At 36.5% G+C, this 17,998-nt stretch overlaps 1 protein-coding gene across 1 annotated transcript in view; it reads right to left on the bottom strand.

Moving 5' to 3' along the window:
- Positions 1-403: 403 nt before the first annotated feature.
- The window catches only part of LOC136874977 (uncharacterized), a 55,794-nt gene continuing 38,199 nt past the window's right edge, over positions 404-17,998 (bottom strand). Inside the window, exon 3 of the mRNA XM_067148688.2 lies at positions 404-754. Within this exon, the coding sequence (XP_067004789.2) occupies positions 525-754 (230 nt within the window). The 3' untranslated portion in view covers positions 404-524. The remainder of the gene's footprint in view (positions 755-17,998) is intronic.

The raw sequence follows: 17,998 nt of genomic DNA, 5'->3' as shown, positions 1-17,998 counted from the left end.
TTCTATTCTCTATGTGCAAATAAAATTAATATTTATTTCGAGTACAATGCGATCGTGAATATTAAGTACTGAGCTTTTCACCCTGCAGACTTGATTGGTGGATCGTGATAAGAGGACACATGGAAAATTTCACATCTCTCTCGGAATTTATCCCTTTTTCCCTCACGAAATACAGAAGGAGTGTTAGGAAGGGAATGTATAGTGAGTACAGTCGGTATGACGTAAATATAGAAACTGCTACTCAATTAAAATATCATGGGTCACAAAATACCTCGCGTCAATTGTCATGGGTTAAATAAACTTGCAACACACTCTACCCCCATTTATATATGTACACATTTATCTCGTTTCGTAGATATAATAACTATTCTACGAATGATGATTTAATAACAACAGCTTTGAAACACTTTAATTAATTAATTTTATTTATTTTCACAAAAGTTAATATATTTTACATACTTGAATTAAATAAAGGGGACATTTGAAATGAATTGTGACATTATGTCCTCTTGCAGCTCGGTACCTTAAGCGGACTGGCAGGTAGCCTCAGACTCCCACTTGAATAAATGATTATGTTCTGGCACTCCTGCTATCTCCTCGGCGTGAAGGACTTCAGCTTTCTTCTCCGGGCTTAATGGTAACTGTCTACTTATCAGTATAAGGCCAGGTATCGTTTGGTTATTAATACAAAAAGCCAGTTCCATGGCAGAACCATCTTCAGACAGGTAGATCACCTGGGATGTACGGTTTTCATCTGAAACACAGCACGAAACATTTAGAGCAGGATAATAATGTTATAGTAGCTGATCTGAACGTGTAATTTACCAAGTAAAACCTCATAATATATCAACTCATTTGACAATATAAATGTCTCTAATGTTCAATTAATAGATCCGTCCATAAGACAAGCCATATTACATTATCGAAAGAACGAATACATCTCAAAGCAGGAAAACACATAAGTGAAATTAGATAAGATCAGACAAGAATTCATTTACTCTGAAAATTTAGGAATATATTCCCTCCCCTAGAATAGCCTCCGTGGCTCAGGGGACAGCGCACTGACCTCTCACCGCTGCGTTACGTGGTTCAAATATCGGTGACTTAATGTGAAGTTTGTGCTAGACAAGTAGGAGGGGCGACCGATTTTTCTCCGGGTAGTGTGTTTTAAACTATTATCTTTCATTGCATCATTGCTCTCCAGTATATTTTCATTTAACCTGTCAGTCATTAATCGTAGCCCCAAAGGAGCGGGACAAGCAACCAGCACAATTCCTATCCTGGCCGCTACTTGGGGCTTCATTCATCAGATTCCTGAAGCGATCGAATGGCAGGAAAAAGGCTGTGTATTTTCATTTCCGCTATGTTCCCTACAATTAACCAGTTATAATATAGTGTAGTACACAATTACCGCAGCAGAATTAAACTAACTTTATGGTGCAGACAGATGCACCTGGGCACTGGAGCTTCGGAGTCGGCTGATATTTCTAGACCGAATAGCAAGGGAGGGCAAGGTGGAGCTCGAATCTTATTGGCTGGTTTCAAGGACTGCTCTAGATCCGAAGCTTCAATGTGCTTTCGTGAGCTGTCGCCGTTGAATATCACAATCAAAAATTTAATTCAATAGAATATTTCTTGCAGATAATACAAATAAAAGTAATTAGATGAAGAAATAAATATAGCAATAATAAACATAGATTCAGTAATTTCATCTGTATTAAAATAGAATCGTGTTATTTATAATATACCGCACACACATATCATGAATAAAGTATTACATTAGATCACAATGTACATGTTAGGAATGCTAAGAAATCGATCTAACGTAAGTAAATTTACCATTTAAAAGAATGTATAAAACAAGACGAATATCCAAAGTATACCGATAAATTTCATTCAGCATAAGTGTGAAGCGAAGGAAGATTAAGAAAATAAGGGAACAGTCCATGAAAGTAGGAGGTGAATAATTACGATAGAAAGGAAAGAGAAACTCATGTTTTGCTATTATTCCTACCCTAACACTTGTCAAAGCTTATTTTCTGTGTTGCAACAGGATAGAAACATTGCTATCCTGTTGTGAAAAATCTAAGCAGGTTAAACAGTGATGAAAAGCCTAATGTCGAATTTGATCTTGTTTACGTTGCGATCATAAACCAGAAAGGAATCATCAAAAGTCGAAATGCCGGACATTTAGGAATAGCCTGTAGTGATTTACTTCGGGCAATGTCATAGGCTGACGCGTACAACAGTTCTCTTCTTAGTACATCAATATTCTCAATTATGGTTTTTTTACGGGGAACTAGAGACAAATGCAAACATTACCACGTTTACCGTCTTCATTAGACAAGCCAAACATGAGATTAACTTAAAAAGAAAACATCCGCAAGACTGAAAGAGTAATCAGATTCAAATATCCGGTTGGTCAACGAAATATCAGATTCTGAAAAATGAATAATTATACACTGGAGAGCAATGACACGAAAATCACTTACGAAAATTATTTCCTTTGAATTAACCACCTAAATTTGAAATTTGGCAAGCAATGATCAAATCCAATATATGAACACACTTGCGATAAGGTGTGCAAACATGGACCATCCACAGAAACTCACTGACACGCTTGGAAGTCTTTGAAATGTTTAACCATCCAAGAAGTTTAGGGATGTGGTCGGTTAATCGACTTAAGTACGAAAATGTACTCCGGAACCCCAGGGCAATTCGGAAACTCTCCCTTCCTTGCTTAATGCCCCCACAACCATAGAGTTACACACAAGGGCAAGTTGAACAATAGAGCTCCGTAAAATTTCTTACAATGAACATACACATCCTCAGAACTGAATATTACAAGAACTAACAACGGATTGGGCAGGGCACAACGGAGGATGGAAGAAGTTTCGCAGAACGACGGACATGAAGGCTTGTCACATTAAAGAATGGGCAGAAATTCACAGTGATAAATGAATTTTCCATGTGGCAAGAGTTCACACAGTAATTGCCAACTCAGGGGAGGAGGGTTCAAATGAAAGTTTTTGGTGACACTGTAACGAAGGTTTGAACGAATATTGTAGAGGTGACAGCAATGTGCAGACCAGTAAACAGGGTCGAAGTACCAATCTGAAAATGGCCGCCTTTCATGAGGCTTACACAAATGAACAGCAGTCTGTTACTGAGCTTATTGAGTAGTGAAGAATGAGTAATTATCCAAAAGTGATGTTCAAATTTTATTATAGGAACATCACGTCTACGATTCCTACTTCCTGATTTAGAATCATAAGACCAAAAAATTTTGATTTTCCCTTTTGCTTTTGAGTGTCTCCCACATCCACCACATTTCACACCTCGCCCCTAGTGATTGCCACATTCAGGAAAGCACTGTGTGAATAGACGTTGAAGGTAAAAGTGTCTGGCAGGCAACCAAAGATTATTCGTTTACAGGAAGCGAAACACTTTGTAAGCGCTCGAACAGTTGCATCGAGACTGCATATAAAAGTCATCCCTTTGTGTCCGAATTCCGCGGAAAATGTAAACCAAGAAAGATATTTAAGGTTTACATTTCACTCACTTTAGATATTCTCACATCACATCTACGATTCCTACTTCTGATTTAGAAACATAAGGCCATAACATTTTTGATTTCCACTTTTGCTCTAGATCTCCTTTCAGGTCTGAATTCTAACGGTTAAGATGGTGCAAATCCCAGCCCCCGAGTCGGAGGAATTAACCAACGGCAATTAAATTTCCTGGAATTGAAGCCGGGATGGTATAGACCAAAGCCAACACTGTAAACATTTAGACGTGTAGTGGTACAAATCCGTGTTCTGGTCTGGGATTAGTACGTGGCGGCCAGTGATTGGTTTATCTACTCGTCGACTAGTGTTGTTTGTTCATTTACTTTCTCCGACTTTTGTATTCTAGTATTCCTTCATTGTAGCCTAGCCAACATCTGATATCAATTTTGTATTTTGTAGTTCTAGTAATAGACAGCGTTTATTTAAAAAAATAAAAAACCACAGCAGAATTCATGATGGAAACACGAAAGTGTCAGCTTCTGGAAGTACACATTTGATGGCATCCTCCAATGCTATTTGCTCTTCCTCCTGCTCCTCCTGCTCATCATCATCATCATCATCACCCGGTTCTTCGTCCTCAGACGGTGATAGTGTCAGCAGTGAATCATCGACAAATTAAGTTGTGTTGCGACTTACAAGTGGAAAGAAGACAGTGATGTAAGTGAAGAAGATAGTCTGGGTGTTGATACCATAACGACTGATATACCGGTCACTTACAAGAGTTGGCGTATTTCCTCATAAGAACTCATTTACACTTAGGAAATAAGTCCAAGCATTTTAACGAATGAGTAAGCCAACTTCATAAATTCATAAATATTATGTAGCACATTGTCGCGACAAAATTTTGAGTATGGGAGTTGAGAAAGAAATCGTTTGTTTACTATTGAGTTTGAAATTTCACTTTTAGTGCCGAGGAAATATCAATGCTGACTTTGTACTACCTACAGCAATTCTGAGTGAGATGAAAAGAAACACTAGGAAGAAAAGTACAAACAACACTGGGCTGAAAATAATTATCACTTGTTGAAAATAGAACGGATAAAGAAGTCGTGACAGAAGTCACCATTGTTGCAGTTAATGATTTGCAGAAGTTATGAAAAGGTGGCGTATCAGTCTTCTATTACAAATCGGAACTAAATATTCTGACATTCACTCTCTACAATTTGCAAAAGAGCTCCTGTGAGTGGTACGTCTGTGATGATACCTCAGAAGTGTGATAGGAGAGGCAAAGAGGGACAGAATGTGAAACTAAGGTGAGATAGGAGGTCGTAAAATAAAACCTAAATAACAGTAGTGATAGCAATAAATATGGTTTTAACATATAGAGAAGGTGGAGGAGAAAGGGATACCAAACAAATCATGGGTATGAATTTCAAGGGAAAGTGAGTGAAAGGAAAACCAGAAAAAGGTGGATCGATTCAAAAAAATTAGTGCAAGACGAAGAGGTATCCTGGACTCAAAATAAAATTAATAAAGAGCGTTGGTAGAAGAATGGAGGGAGGCGAAGAAGTGCCTTAAATGCCCCAAACAGGTAGGGACGGTATAAAGGATAAAAGCGGACTGTCGGGTTATTCGTGCGATCTTCACCATTGGGTGGAAGAACGGGAGGAGGAATAGATAGTGTATTAGGTAAACTAAGGAGCTATAGGAGCGTAGCCATCTCTGGAGACATGCACTTTGTAATGTATGAACCGGCGACGTGTGTACTTCGATACTAGAAAGAGAAACCTAGCGAAAGTAAGGAGAACTATTTTTTATTTTACCCTGACAATTGCGCAATACACAAAATTATGATTGCAGTGTATCTCTACGCAATCATATTCCTGGTTTTAACAGTATTACGCAAAAATACCTTATAATAGGCCACACACAAAACGAAGGTGATTGAGCCCATTCCTTGCTAGAACGAAACGTAAGACGTATATTGCAAAGTGGACCCCTGTACTCACCAGAAAATGTTTTCTCCACGCCTACGAGTTGAACTACAAGAAAGGTTGGACAACCGTTCCACGTACATGAGATGCACTATGATAGTATCTATGACATGAAGGAGCTGCATATGAACACTGGCCCAATGAACATGGTAGCTGTAAAAATGTCAGATACCAAAATCCTGAGAGTTGTGAAGGAATTTCCTAACTCATTTTCCACCACGCTCTCTTATTCGCATCCGGATTTCTAGGAAGCCGTTATTCTCAAGAGACCGAAGAGATCATCTAACAGCGATGTGAAGTTGACCGTTGCAGTCCCTAAAGTGCCAGCAATTCGGGAAAGTAAGAAAAGCGATCTGATGGATTTGGTGCATAAGATCTACATTCTGAAGTACTACCAGCATTTATATGACAGTCTGCCATTTCTGGTGAAGAGTTACAAGTTGTAAATATGTTTTGTAACCTTTTATATTATTTAACTTTTCACTTAAATGCTTCACACATTTCCATAAAAGGTATATTCCTTATATTTCAGTGTTACTATATAGACAAAACTTAAATTAAGTGAATTTTTTCTAGTGACAATAACGTCCTATTATAAAATATTTCTTAACTTGTGTATGGACTTCAGCAGCAAAACTGCCACAAGTCTGACAGATGGTATTATAAAGCACTGTAGAAGACAACACAACTGTTTATTGAGCTATAATGTATACTATGATATTTTGAAATCTCAAACCCGTTAAATTATTCAATAAAAGTATTGTAAAATATATACCTTCGTAAATTATAGCACTTGGAACATTTACATATCTCTTCTGAAAAATTATGAACTTTGAGTTGTGACACTCTTGTCGCAAACGAGCGATATATATGTGAGTGAGTAGCAGGAAGATTACCATTTCCAATTAATTACGCAGAGTTTTGAGGACATGGAAAATAATATGCGGTATTCAGCTGATGTCATGAAAGGACTTCAACTAACGAGAGATAAGTGGAGTATCTATTAACTCTCTTTAACTTATAGTATTATAGTACTATTAGAATATATTTATCACCTTGTTTTATCCAGCTTGAGGAAAGTCATTATGTGATATTAAATAAAATCTTGAGAGATTATTTTCATAAAATCATACCCACAATTGAAATACAGTGATGTCCAGATTTATCAAGTCAGGTGTAATTTCATTAAAGTAGACTATACTGATATAACGCTCATTTAATAGAAGAACTTTATAAGTCAAAAACAGCATATTTTGAGTTATATGTACCATTTTATTGGTTCCTAAATGAACTTTTAGTCGGTGTACATGACTTAATACAGGCAGGTTTTGAGTTATGACGTTGTATTAAATGAGACTATGGTTATCCAGTGATGTTTAGCGAACAGAATTTTTGGGCAAGTCTGGTATTAAAGTCATCCCATTGAATTTAGGAATGAGCATTGGTAGAATATTAATGTCTCGCAGGATGCCTTAATATTCAGTGTTATCCCCTAATTCTGTTACTTGTATATCAGATTTGTATTGCAACTATATGAGGCACAGATCAGGTGCCCTTTAAGAAATAAATTAAACAACAATGTACATTTAGTTCAGTTTAGAATCATAAAGATGATCGCAGTAAGATTATCTTGGTGCATAATTAAAGTTTACTGATGGAATATTGATATCATGAAATAATATGTTATGCCAGAAGTGACAACGACATTCAACTATTGTATTTGGGGTGGCTTTGATGTGTTCTTTCTTCCCATCATTTGTCTTCCTTCGTCACAGTTTTTACCGAAGCCCAATTGTTTATGGACCCTCCTGAGAGAGGTGGTGGTGGTGGTGGTGATTATTGTTTTAAGAGAAAGTACAACTAGGCAACCATCCTCTATATAACACTAATCAGAGGGAAAAACTGGAAGGGATCCGACACTTCGAAAAATGAAGTGTCGGCCATAGGAAGACAAGGGCCACGAAGGGCGTGAAAATGAAAGACTCCCTAGCCTTCGCAAACCTAATAGTGTCGGGGTCGGAAAAGAACAAGAGTTGACCAAGGGAGGTCAGACAGGATAGATGAAAGTGAGGAGCCTGGCACAAGTAAGTGGAAGCAATGCCAGGACTCAGCTGAGGACCCCATGATCGCCAATCCACGCTCCAAAGTACAGAGCCCGTGAGGCCCTCCTGAGAGATGACCGGTCTTTTAAGTGTATTTCTATTACTTCCATTTCCTGCATAACTTCGCTAACTTTCATCGACCATGGTGACTTGGTCTTGCTCTTTTGCTAGTAAACGAAACGCTGCTTGGTCAACAAGGCATGAGGTCCCCAGCATACATGTCCTTAAAATGCCAGTAAAATAGATTCATATTATATGACATCAAATTCCGTGTTAAATTTAGATTGTCTTACTTATATTGCGTCGTTATTTAGATATTTGGATATTAGCATGCTTTTATTAATTGTTGAAAATTTTTCGATGTTTCGACCATTAATATTTTATTGATAAATTCGATACTTTAATGGCGTTAATTGGGAAGATGATTTACCATGAATCTGAGACTTGTTTATGCACCATAGCAACTACTATCTTTACTTAAATGAAAAATGACCGACCATTCCTTCTCAAGTACAACTGGGTTTTTTTAGTCAGTAAAATGGTTCTATGTCCAAATATATTCTCTTATCAGTATTTTAATTTCATTAAGATTAGAAATAAATTAACCCCTGGTAGTCTTAACTCGTACTCAGTTAGGAGGCATATTCGATAACCGACGTAATCACTATAGTCCTGATGTAAGTCTGATGTGCCTCACCTGCTGGACTGGCCTGGGACGAGATCCCCGTAACTAAGATATGTAAACGACAGGCTACCACGTTTGTAGTACGGCACGAAATGTGGCAATTCTGAAGCTCATCATGACGCTACACCCAGATCACCAGCACTCGGGTTATTAGTCGGAAATAGGTCAAAGTTGTGGATGTCGATAATAACATATTTCCATGCCATGCGAATCAAATCATATTATGTCGTATCATACCAAGAGGCCCTTATCAAATCGTATTACGCCAAAAGACTTACTCCTTATGTTTAAAAAGATAATATATTTTTAACTTTCCGTGGTTCTTGGGTGGACGGAAAAACCTCTTCGTGATGTACTTCTTCGTGATTACATGACTGGTTTGTCTATAATCAGTTTTCTTCTTCTTTAAAATTTCGCCCAGTGAACAAAATTCGCTTTTCAACGATACTCGCAAATATCTCGTGATTGGAATTGCTCCAGCTTACCGCCGAAAAACATTCGCATTTTTAAGAAGTAATAGAAATTAACCTGATTCTAAACGCCTGATGATTTGCCACAGATGTGCTCGACAGAGACATCTAGACCCATTTGAGAGGATTAATTGCCCTTGAGGGCTTGTAGGAATTGCTCGTGTAGTGATACGCAAAGTCATCCATATCTCTGAAGTAGTGGTACCAGGTCACAACTTGAAATGCGGTACATGAAAATGCTGAAGTAGGATGAGGATGGGAGTTTCACTTTATAGGGCCAATGTGAAGAAGTGAAAAGCCCGACAGCAGTGAAGAACTCAGTGGCTGTGATAATTTACAGGTACCAGATCGCCTAATAATCTGTTCCTTTGTGAGGAATACGTGTTCAATAGATGATGCAATGGATACACACAATAAAGTTATAACCATTCCTACGAAAAGACTAATTGTCAGTTGATCCGGCCAAGGCAATAGATGAATGATCGAATTATGGCGTGTGAAATTCATTCAACCTTCCTACCTATCAAGAAAAGTATCATCAATTACCCAAAAATATGTAAAACCTTGTTTTATGTTGATAACTAATTGTCTGCAATCATGAACCATTACAAACTCCAACGTACTACAACGCTGAAAATCCAGCAAACGAACACTGTTCATCACAGAGGTCTCAAGATTACGGTATAACGCGTGGTCAACCCTAGTTTTGTAGACGTTGGTTTCTAGGTCACCCCCCTTTAGAAGCTATACTATTCTCATATAAGCTGAGCGTACACTGAATTAGCCTCCAAATTCAGGCTAAAATCCCCGGGATTATAGCCAAAGTCCCCCGGTTAAACCAGGTTCGCTACCGCCAGACCATCTGATTCAATAAATAATCCTTCTACATCGTTGTATAATGCTATTATCAAATGTATATGAGCCTTTCTGATGTGATATTTATATTTTTGTTCTTTCGTCCACAACCTAATTCACTTTATCTGGTGTTTCAGAAACATACTTCGCAGTAGAATGGGTGGTCTATCTGGTCAACTGTAGAACTTTACATTATAACGCTGCTTACCTTAGGTGAGAGTCTTCGCAATAAACAAGCACCTACGCCTTATACACAGCAATATACTGAACCCAAATGGGTCATATCATTGACCTAGAATATTAGTTATGTTAGAAAGTTACGGGAGTAATGAAGTCGAGCTACGCGAGTGGCCGGATGTGTGTGGCAATCCCGCTTGTTCAAGCTTGTAGCCAGATAGTACACATGTCAGGGTCATTAGATTGCACAAGAGAGAATCTTAGGCTCTAGAGAAAGAAAGACTGCGACAGAGCTATTCAAAATTTAAGTTGGTAGGACTTCTAAATAGCGAAGCAAAGTACAGAGCGCTCGCTGCTGAGTGGAAAAAAAATGTGGACACCAACATGAAAGCCCTCAGATATTGGCAAAAATCCGCAGGGAGAAAACATAGAAGAAGATTGAGCCTCCTACATAGTCGGAAAATTAAGACGATATATCCTAGAATATTATTGTAATTCATGAATGTGAGTAATGAAGGCAGGATATTACACAACTGATCTGGGGATTCCCTAAACTCCATGCCACGAGGCAAGCGTACGAGACGAAGCCACGCGCAGCCCTGGAGGCTCACTCTGCTCTGTGATTCGGGACGACTGGGATGGAGATGTGTTGTGTTCGCCGTGGAACGGAAGTTTGAGCATTTCTCAGCCTAATACATACTATATTGCGAACGCATAACTGAATCCGCGGGATTTATTTTACTAGACAATTGGGAGTATAAATAACCAAGATTGTTTTAGGTATAAAGTCTCACGTGATAAACCTGTTCGTTGGAAAGTTAAGGACCGAAATGGTATAAAGTCGCGGGACGCTTTGCAGTGCCACGTGTCGGAAATCGGGAAGTTTGCAGAGACGGAGTGTTTATTAAATTGTGACAAAGAGTGTATTCAGTATTTGTGTATAATTCATGTATATTTTTCTGTGTATTTTAGTGTAAAAATGGGAGTGATGTGTGCAATGTTGAACCAAACAGGAGTGAAAGAATTTATGTCGAGGAAGGCATTTATGCACACGTTAATGCTACAGATATGATGGTGTGAATCACATCATGGGGCCTACCTGAGAGCAAAAGTGCTGTACGGCTGACCAGGGAACAACGCCGGACACGATAAGTATCTCCTGATTCATATTACTGTACCTATTGCCCCCATCATGCCGGGCTCAGCTCGCCGGAGAGCGAGGGTCTCAGAGGTGGACCGTTCGCTATCGGCTGTGCAGAAATTTTTAAAGGCAGGAATAGATGGACTAGCGACAAATGAAAGGAAACTAAAATAGGTTTATACATTTATTAAAAACGAACACTCTTTCAATAAAACAATTAAATTTACAAAATCTGGAATTGATTCTTGGAAATCTCTTCTCCTCGTGCTATCATCTAAAGGAATCTTGATCAAATTAAAGCTCAACGAATGTTCTTGTCCGTAATAATAAATATAGGGATCATTAATTTACTGTAAAATGGATTGAAAATCAAAATAATATCTGGTATCACTCTCTCCTATAATGATAATTAAATTGCTTAAATTAAAATATTCCATCCGGATCTCATTTTTATTTTTACAAGAAAATGATCATTTTCTCTTCCTTATAAAAATTATTGAAAATTATTTAATTCAAGAAATTGTGGTTAATAAGTCTTCCTTAGTCTTTCCCTTCATCAATTAATTCATTTTTATAATTATTAAGTGACTGAACGTCTTATAATAAATTCTTATTTGAACTCATATCAACCTAAACTTCACTCGTTTTTATGTAATAAGTGACTGTACAATAACTAATAATTCAATCTCGTGACATCAATCCACGGACGTTGCCTTCTCTTATTCACTTTAATTTAGTGAATTATACCCTAATCTACCTTAAATTATATTAAAATCTTCTAAAGATTCATAATCCCTCAAATCATGGACACGCGAAAATAACGTAAATCGGTCAAAATTTGACGCACACAGTTGAGAATATCATCACAAAATCATTCAAGAAATATACACAAAACACAGAATATAATGAAATCATACAACACACATTCACACATAGGTACACGACCATATTATAATATTATTTACACGAACACTAACCCATTATTATTAAATTTTGGATTTATTCCAAATTAGGGAAATCATTCTCTAGATGACCATATCACGTATATTCCAGGTATCGATTTAGAGTGTGATAGAGTTGAGGTTATCACTTTTATGCAGAAATTAATTATACAACGATGTTCAAGGGAATCTTTTAAACAGAAATCATCCAAAATAAGCAAGTAAAATACCTACAACACAGGTCAAAATATTAGAATACGCGCTTACGGTACATGAGTTGCGGCATTTATTTTTATTCACCTATAATGTCGTGGCTCTTGATTAATCTGCACTCAAGCTCGAAGAAATCATGTCCAGTGACACATCTCTCGCAAAATGACTCTAATGGATGCATAAATTATCACACAAAATGTAATATCCATCTGCAAACCAATACTCAATTAATAGCGCAGTAAAATATACATATCATTCATCATTACTCCGTCCGGAGGGTTGCCATGTTCCAGGCCTGCTTTACATAAAGTGAGCACACGATAATTCTTCCCAAGAACAAACCAACATTATACCCATGACCTTACTCAAATTTTAGCCCGTAATTAGGTTTAATTATTTTTACTCATTATTATTATTAAATTATATTATTGACCGTGCTTAATCTCACTTGCAAAGCTGTCATACGAAATTATTCAGATGACTCTAAACGAATTAAAGCTCACAGACATGTCGTATAATCGTAGAATGAAATTTTACACTAAGAAAAACGCTGGAACACTGTCCTAATTTGTCTCAATTAATTTTCCAATTATTTCAAAATCATTCAAGATTAACGCGGGGTTCATGTACTTTTATTTCTCCTGCCTTCTAAATTTTTAGGACAGTTGGTCTCTCTCGATGACATACACTCTCATCTCTAACTAATAGAACCAAATACACATTCATTCCAGAGCACAAACTACCTCCCACCGAGGAAAGAAGAATGAAAAGTCAAACTACTGCTACACTAATAGAAATATAAATGAATAAGGTAAGGTTACGTTTTACAAACATTTTACAGAAAGATAGAAAGATATTTTTTTAAAGAATACTCATGTGGCTGGGGTTAACTGGATTCTGGCTGATGACCTAGTACGTGGTCACATCACCTTCCATCGAACAGTCTTGCCCATGTCCGACGCCTTACATGATTAGTGACTCATGGAGGAGCTGAAGGTGCACAGGAAACAGTAGTATTCATCTCGGAACTGGATAGCCATCTTGAAACGAGCTCGACCCCAACGACCTTCCTTCTTCAGATTTCTCGTAGAAAAGCTGAAACTAACAAAAGTCTTAGCAATAGTCCAGGATACACACGCGATGTTTAATAACTCGGAGATGGACACTTATCTTATGACAATCCTAAATAAACCGTAGAGAATTTTTCCAAATGTCTGAATTGCAGTTTATTCAGTCCTCAGTGCCTTCTCTAATGCAAAGTCTCCCAGTGAAGCAAACGACGTCTAGTCTCGACCGTAGCTGCATTTAGAGTGTAACGACGTCCAGTCTCGACCGTAGCTGCATTCAGAGTGTAACGACGTCCAGTCTCGACCGTAGCTGCATTCAGAGTGTCGCTCAAATCAAGTGTACAGAAGTAAAAACCCTCTATAAATTTTCCTTTGGAATTACCATTAATTCACTGTCTTAAGACGTAGGTGTGCCTCTTAATTATGTCTGATTGGTGGATCTGTTGCATTCCTGTGAAGGTTGTCATTTTTATTGGCTGCTCTAGTTTCACGTCACTCGACCTTGCATTTATTGATCGATCGCAATCACGCTGCTCGCCCGATCACGTGGTACACACACATGTGTTGAAGGACATCTAACAGGAATTTCACCCAGCTTCCTCCTTCTCTTGGTAGGTCGGGAAAACCGGTTCGCAGGCGGCTGGTTCGCGCTAGCACGGGAGTGTGAAATATCACCCTCCTGGCGATTAAAGAATGTTACAACTCGCTGATGAAATAAATCATTCTCCTTTAATAAATTATTACCACTTTTGAAGGGGACACTATGTAGGATTACCTGAAATTAAACTTGTAAATAATTTTCTTGCATGAAATCATTAAGTTCCATTTTATTTTTCGACGTAGGAAGTGTTTGCTATATATAGGCAGTAAATTTCAATTCTGATGCCTTGGGGAATGAACATGTGTAGGATAAGAAACGTGTGTTGAGATATGATCTTCTGTAATAATAAGAAACGTGTGTCATGATCTTATATAACGTGTGGTCTTCTAACATGATATTCGTGTGTGTAAATATGTTAATCAGCATAAATGGCAATCAGTATGTGTTTTATAGTCATTGGGATAGGATGGTGATAGTTTTGGCATGCTGCATGGATAATTTTAATCATCGAGAGAAAGTTCATTGACGTTATGAAGGTATGAACCAGTGACCAGTCATGCACATTACAGTGGATAGTTAGAGTCTGTTTCATCAATAAGTAACATGCATATGACCAGAAAATGAAAATGTGCTGTTATGAAGTTGGTATTCTGTCATATAATTCATTTTTGTGATTTGGTTGAGATTAGCTTCGAAGTAAGACCTTTAACATACGGACGTTAGTAGCAGGTAACGAACCGGTGATATTATGAAACGAGATATTTGAATATAATGCCGCAAATGAAGTAAAATGTTTCTCGATATGTTACGATAAATCATGGTAAGAATTGCACCAGTAGGCATGTGAAGTGTGAGATAAATATTGTGTATTGAAAGCTTTGCATGTTCATGAATAATTGATATTGTAGCCCAAAGGGAGCCAAGTTATATGGAATACGATTTTTGAAAGGAGCATATGAAATTAATTAGAACGGAGAGAATATTAATCTGTTGTGACAGATAAATTGCTGTAAGGTGGCCATATACACTAGGAATAATTTTTTTAAAGAATAATCTCTAGCAATGTTAAAATTTTCTGTTGTTCCATCATGATCAAAGTAAGAAATTTTGAAGTTCATTTTACACAAATTTTATGTTAATTGTTTACAAAAAATGATTTGTTGCTATTTACACTGGAGTACTTAAAGTCTTCTATCTCTCACATTTTAAACCAAAATCCATGAAACTTGAACAACAACAATCTACCTTACATGGAGAATGTTTCCTATCACTTTTGTTTGAATTAGTTACAATCAAGGGTTTTAAAATTCTATTACAGTTTAAGTTTCTTGAAATTTTTTAACAAAATTGTTTAAAATGTTGTTAAAGTTACATTTTTATGAATATAATTTTCTCAGTGCTAGGGAACGTAGATACATGTATTTGCTGTAATTTGACATAAAAATCAAGCAGATACCATTTATTTGACAACAGTTAGAGCACTTTGAATGACTTCAAATGTCAGAAAACGAATTAATGAGTAAATCGAATTTAAAGTTTAATTAGTATGTTTTCACTCACATTCTGTTTTGATCACATCAGGAACCTCCTTGGACATACACACGTCCTTCCTTAGAAGCTGTATGGTCTTTCTTCATCTTTTTCCGGCCTCTGAGGTACCTCCTTCTTGTCTTGTCTTCTGGAGTAGACTTCGTGGCACATGTTGAAATACGAAGTTGGTCTGAACATTTCACTGAGTCTATCATGTACTTTCCAGGAATTATGTTCATTCTTTTCATTACCTGAAGCTCTATTCGTCTTCCACAATTAAAGTGACATACAGCATCCATTACTGATAAATTTTAATGTGGTGAGGAGGTTTTCAGACACCGCAGCCAAATGGTGCCGTTGAACGACTCATCTAATTATTATTATTATTATTATTATTATTATTATTATTATTATTATTATTATTATTATTATTATTATTATTATTATTATTATTTTGTGTCTTGCCATGCAGACACATAGCAAGCATATCAGGAGCACATGCACTAACATGAAACAAATGAAGAACGATATGATACTTGACGGAAACCAATGGGAAAGCTGATACGCCAGACATGACATGACAGCTGTCAGTCAGAACGGTTACGCCCTCTTACAGTAAATAATTTATTTCGACATGAAAGGTTAATGGTATATTTATGAACCATACATTTTCTAAAACTAGAAGAACTTTCCTACAAAATGAATTTTTTAAAGGTGAAAATTCTGAAAAATAGTGTACATGGCCACCTTAAATAAATGAAAGCGACGTGTTCTCAGATTAGATGTTCTTACTTGCTCTGCGTGTATAGTAAAGGAAAATTTAAACTGCGCTGATTAGGCTCATAAAACGAAAGAATAATTATCACTGGTTATATCATTCCGATTGTATGATTTAAAATTTAAACTGCGTTGTTTAGGGTCATAAAATGACAGAATAAATGCCATTGGTTATATAATTCCGATTGAATGATTTTGGAACAGCACATTGAGGTTTAAAGATTTAATAATATTTCGTGATAGTCCGTTGTAAGATAGGAAATTATAGGTCACTGTAATATTGCGATCCAGGTGGTCGGAGTTCGATTTCCGACCAGGTCAATGAACATAATTTTCCTGGCAATTATGAATATGACTGATTTTGTTTATTGCATATGTGATTTGTATTTTACTGTGCATTTGGCAATGCAAATTTTGATTTGTAGTTGCAACCTTTGTGTTTGATGTTGTGAATTCGTTTCATGTGGTTGTATGTTTGAGGCAAAAAGGTTCTGTCCTATTGTCACAGATTCAATGTAGATTACGTTTTGGTGGGATTTCAAATTAGTTTAGGTCCCTTCGCTACAGAGTTCATGTTTATTCTATGTATTAGTGAAACAGCTGATTATGCGTATGTAAAATAATTTTTATTGATGATTCAGAATAGTAAATTATCTTTATTTGCATCAGTAGTAGTTATCGATCCGGTCGCGTTCCGTGTTAAGTGTATATAGATGAGAGGAGGAAGTCGATATAAAAGAATGGTTTAATGATTTTTAATGATTTAATAACTTCAGATTTAATAATTTAATAATTTTAGATCTGATAATTTTTGGAGTCATGAATGATTTAATAAATGTAATGAGTTAATTATCCTAACATTTAGTATTTTTAACACAGGTAACATTTCGGATGATTTAATAATATCTAACAGCTTGATGATTCAATGATCAAACTTATATTAATGATTTAATAATTTTTAATAATAATGTTTTTGATAATTGAATAATGTAATAATTTTGAAAGTATAATGATTTAGTGATTCAGTATCTAGTTTAAATGTTTATAGTTAGAAGGAACTTTATATTTTTAATGGTTCATGGATAAAAGGGAGAGTGGATACGGAGTGATGATTTCATGTATAGAGGAATGTACTTCGAATCTATTTTTAATTTCAAAGGTCACTCTGATGAAAGTAATTAATGTAATAATGGTCAACTATATTATTTTTTAAAATATGGTGTTAATCAAATATAATAAAAAACGAGATGTATTAGTAAAAGGAACAAGTTGATTACATTAATGTGGCAAATGATAATGAGAGGTAATAAGAGTTCAAGTAAATGAAATGTATTTGGATGAATTTGGAACTCATTAATAAGATTGTTGTTTTTCATGGTATTAATTGATGATGGAAGTAAATTGATTGGATAATTAGGCTGACGTATTTCAATAGATAAAGGCACTAGTTAGTGGCTTGGAGTGAATAATTGCGTGAATTAAACAAATTGTATACATGAATTAAACCATAGTATGGTTATAGTTGACCGGAGGTTATGAGTGACGTATCCATTTACAGTGAAATGTTAGCCGAACTCCTTTATTTTGTGTAGGGATTTCTTTTCTCTTCGCCGAAGTTTATCTTTTATTTAACAAATTTGTGGTTCTACCAAATGGTTCTCATTCAGATCTTTTTATTTAATTTATCTTCTCTCTTATCCTTCCTGCTCAATGATTTTTTTTTGCAAGTTGCTTTACGTCGCACCGACACAGATAGGTCTTATGACGACGATGGGACAGAGAAGGGCTAGGAGTGGGAAGGAAGCGGCCGTGGCCTTAATTAAGGTACAGCCCGGTATGAAAATGGGAAACCACGGAAAACCATCTTCAGGGCTGTCGACAGTGGGGTTCGAAACCACAATCTCCCGAATTCTGGATACTGGCCGCACTTAAGCGA

This window comes from Anabrus simplex, chromosome 5 (assembly GCF_040414725.1).
Source record: "Anabrus simplex isolate iqAnaSimp1 chromosome 5, ASM4041472v1, whole genome shotgun sequence".
In the NCBI taxonomy this organism is placed as follows: domain Eukaryota; kingdom Metazoa; phylum Arthropoda; class Insecta; order Orthoptera; family Tettigoniidae; genus Anabrus; species Anabrus simplex.
The sequence above is the reverse complement of the archived record's forward strand: the minus strand, read 5'-3'. Positions and strand labels throughout refer to the sequence as shown.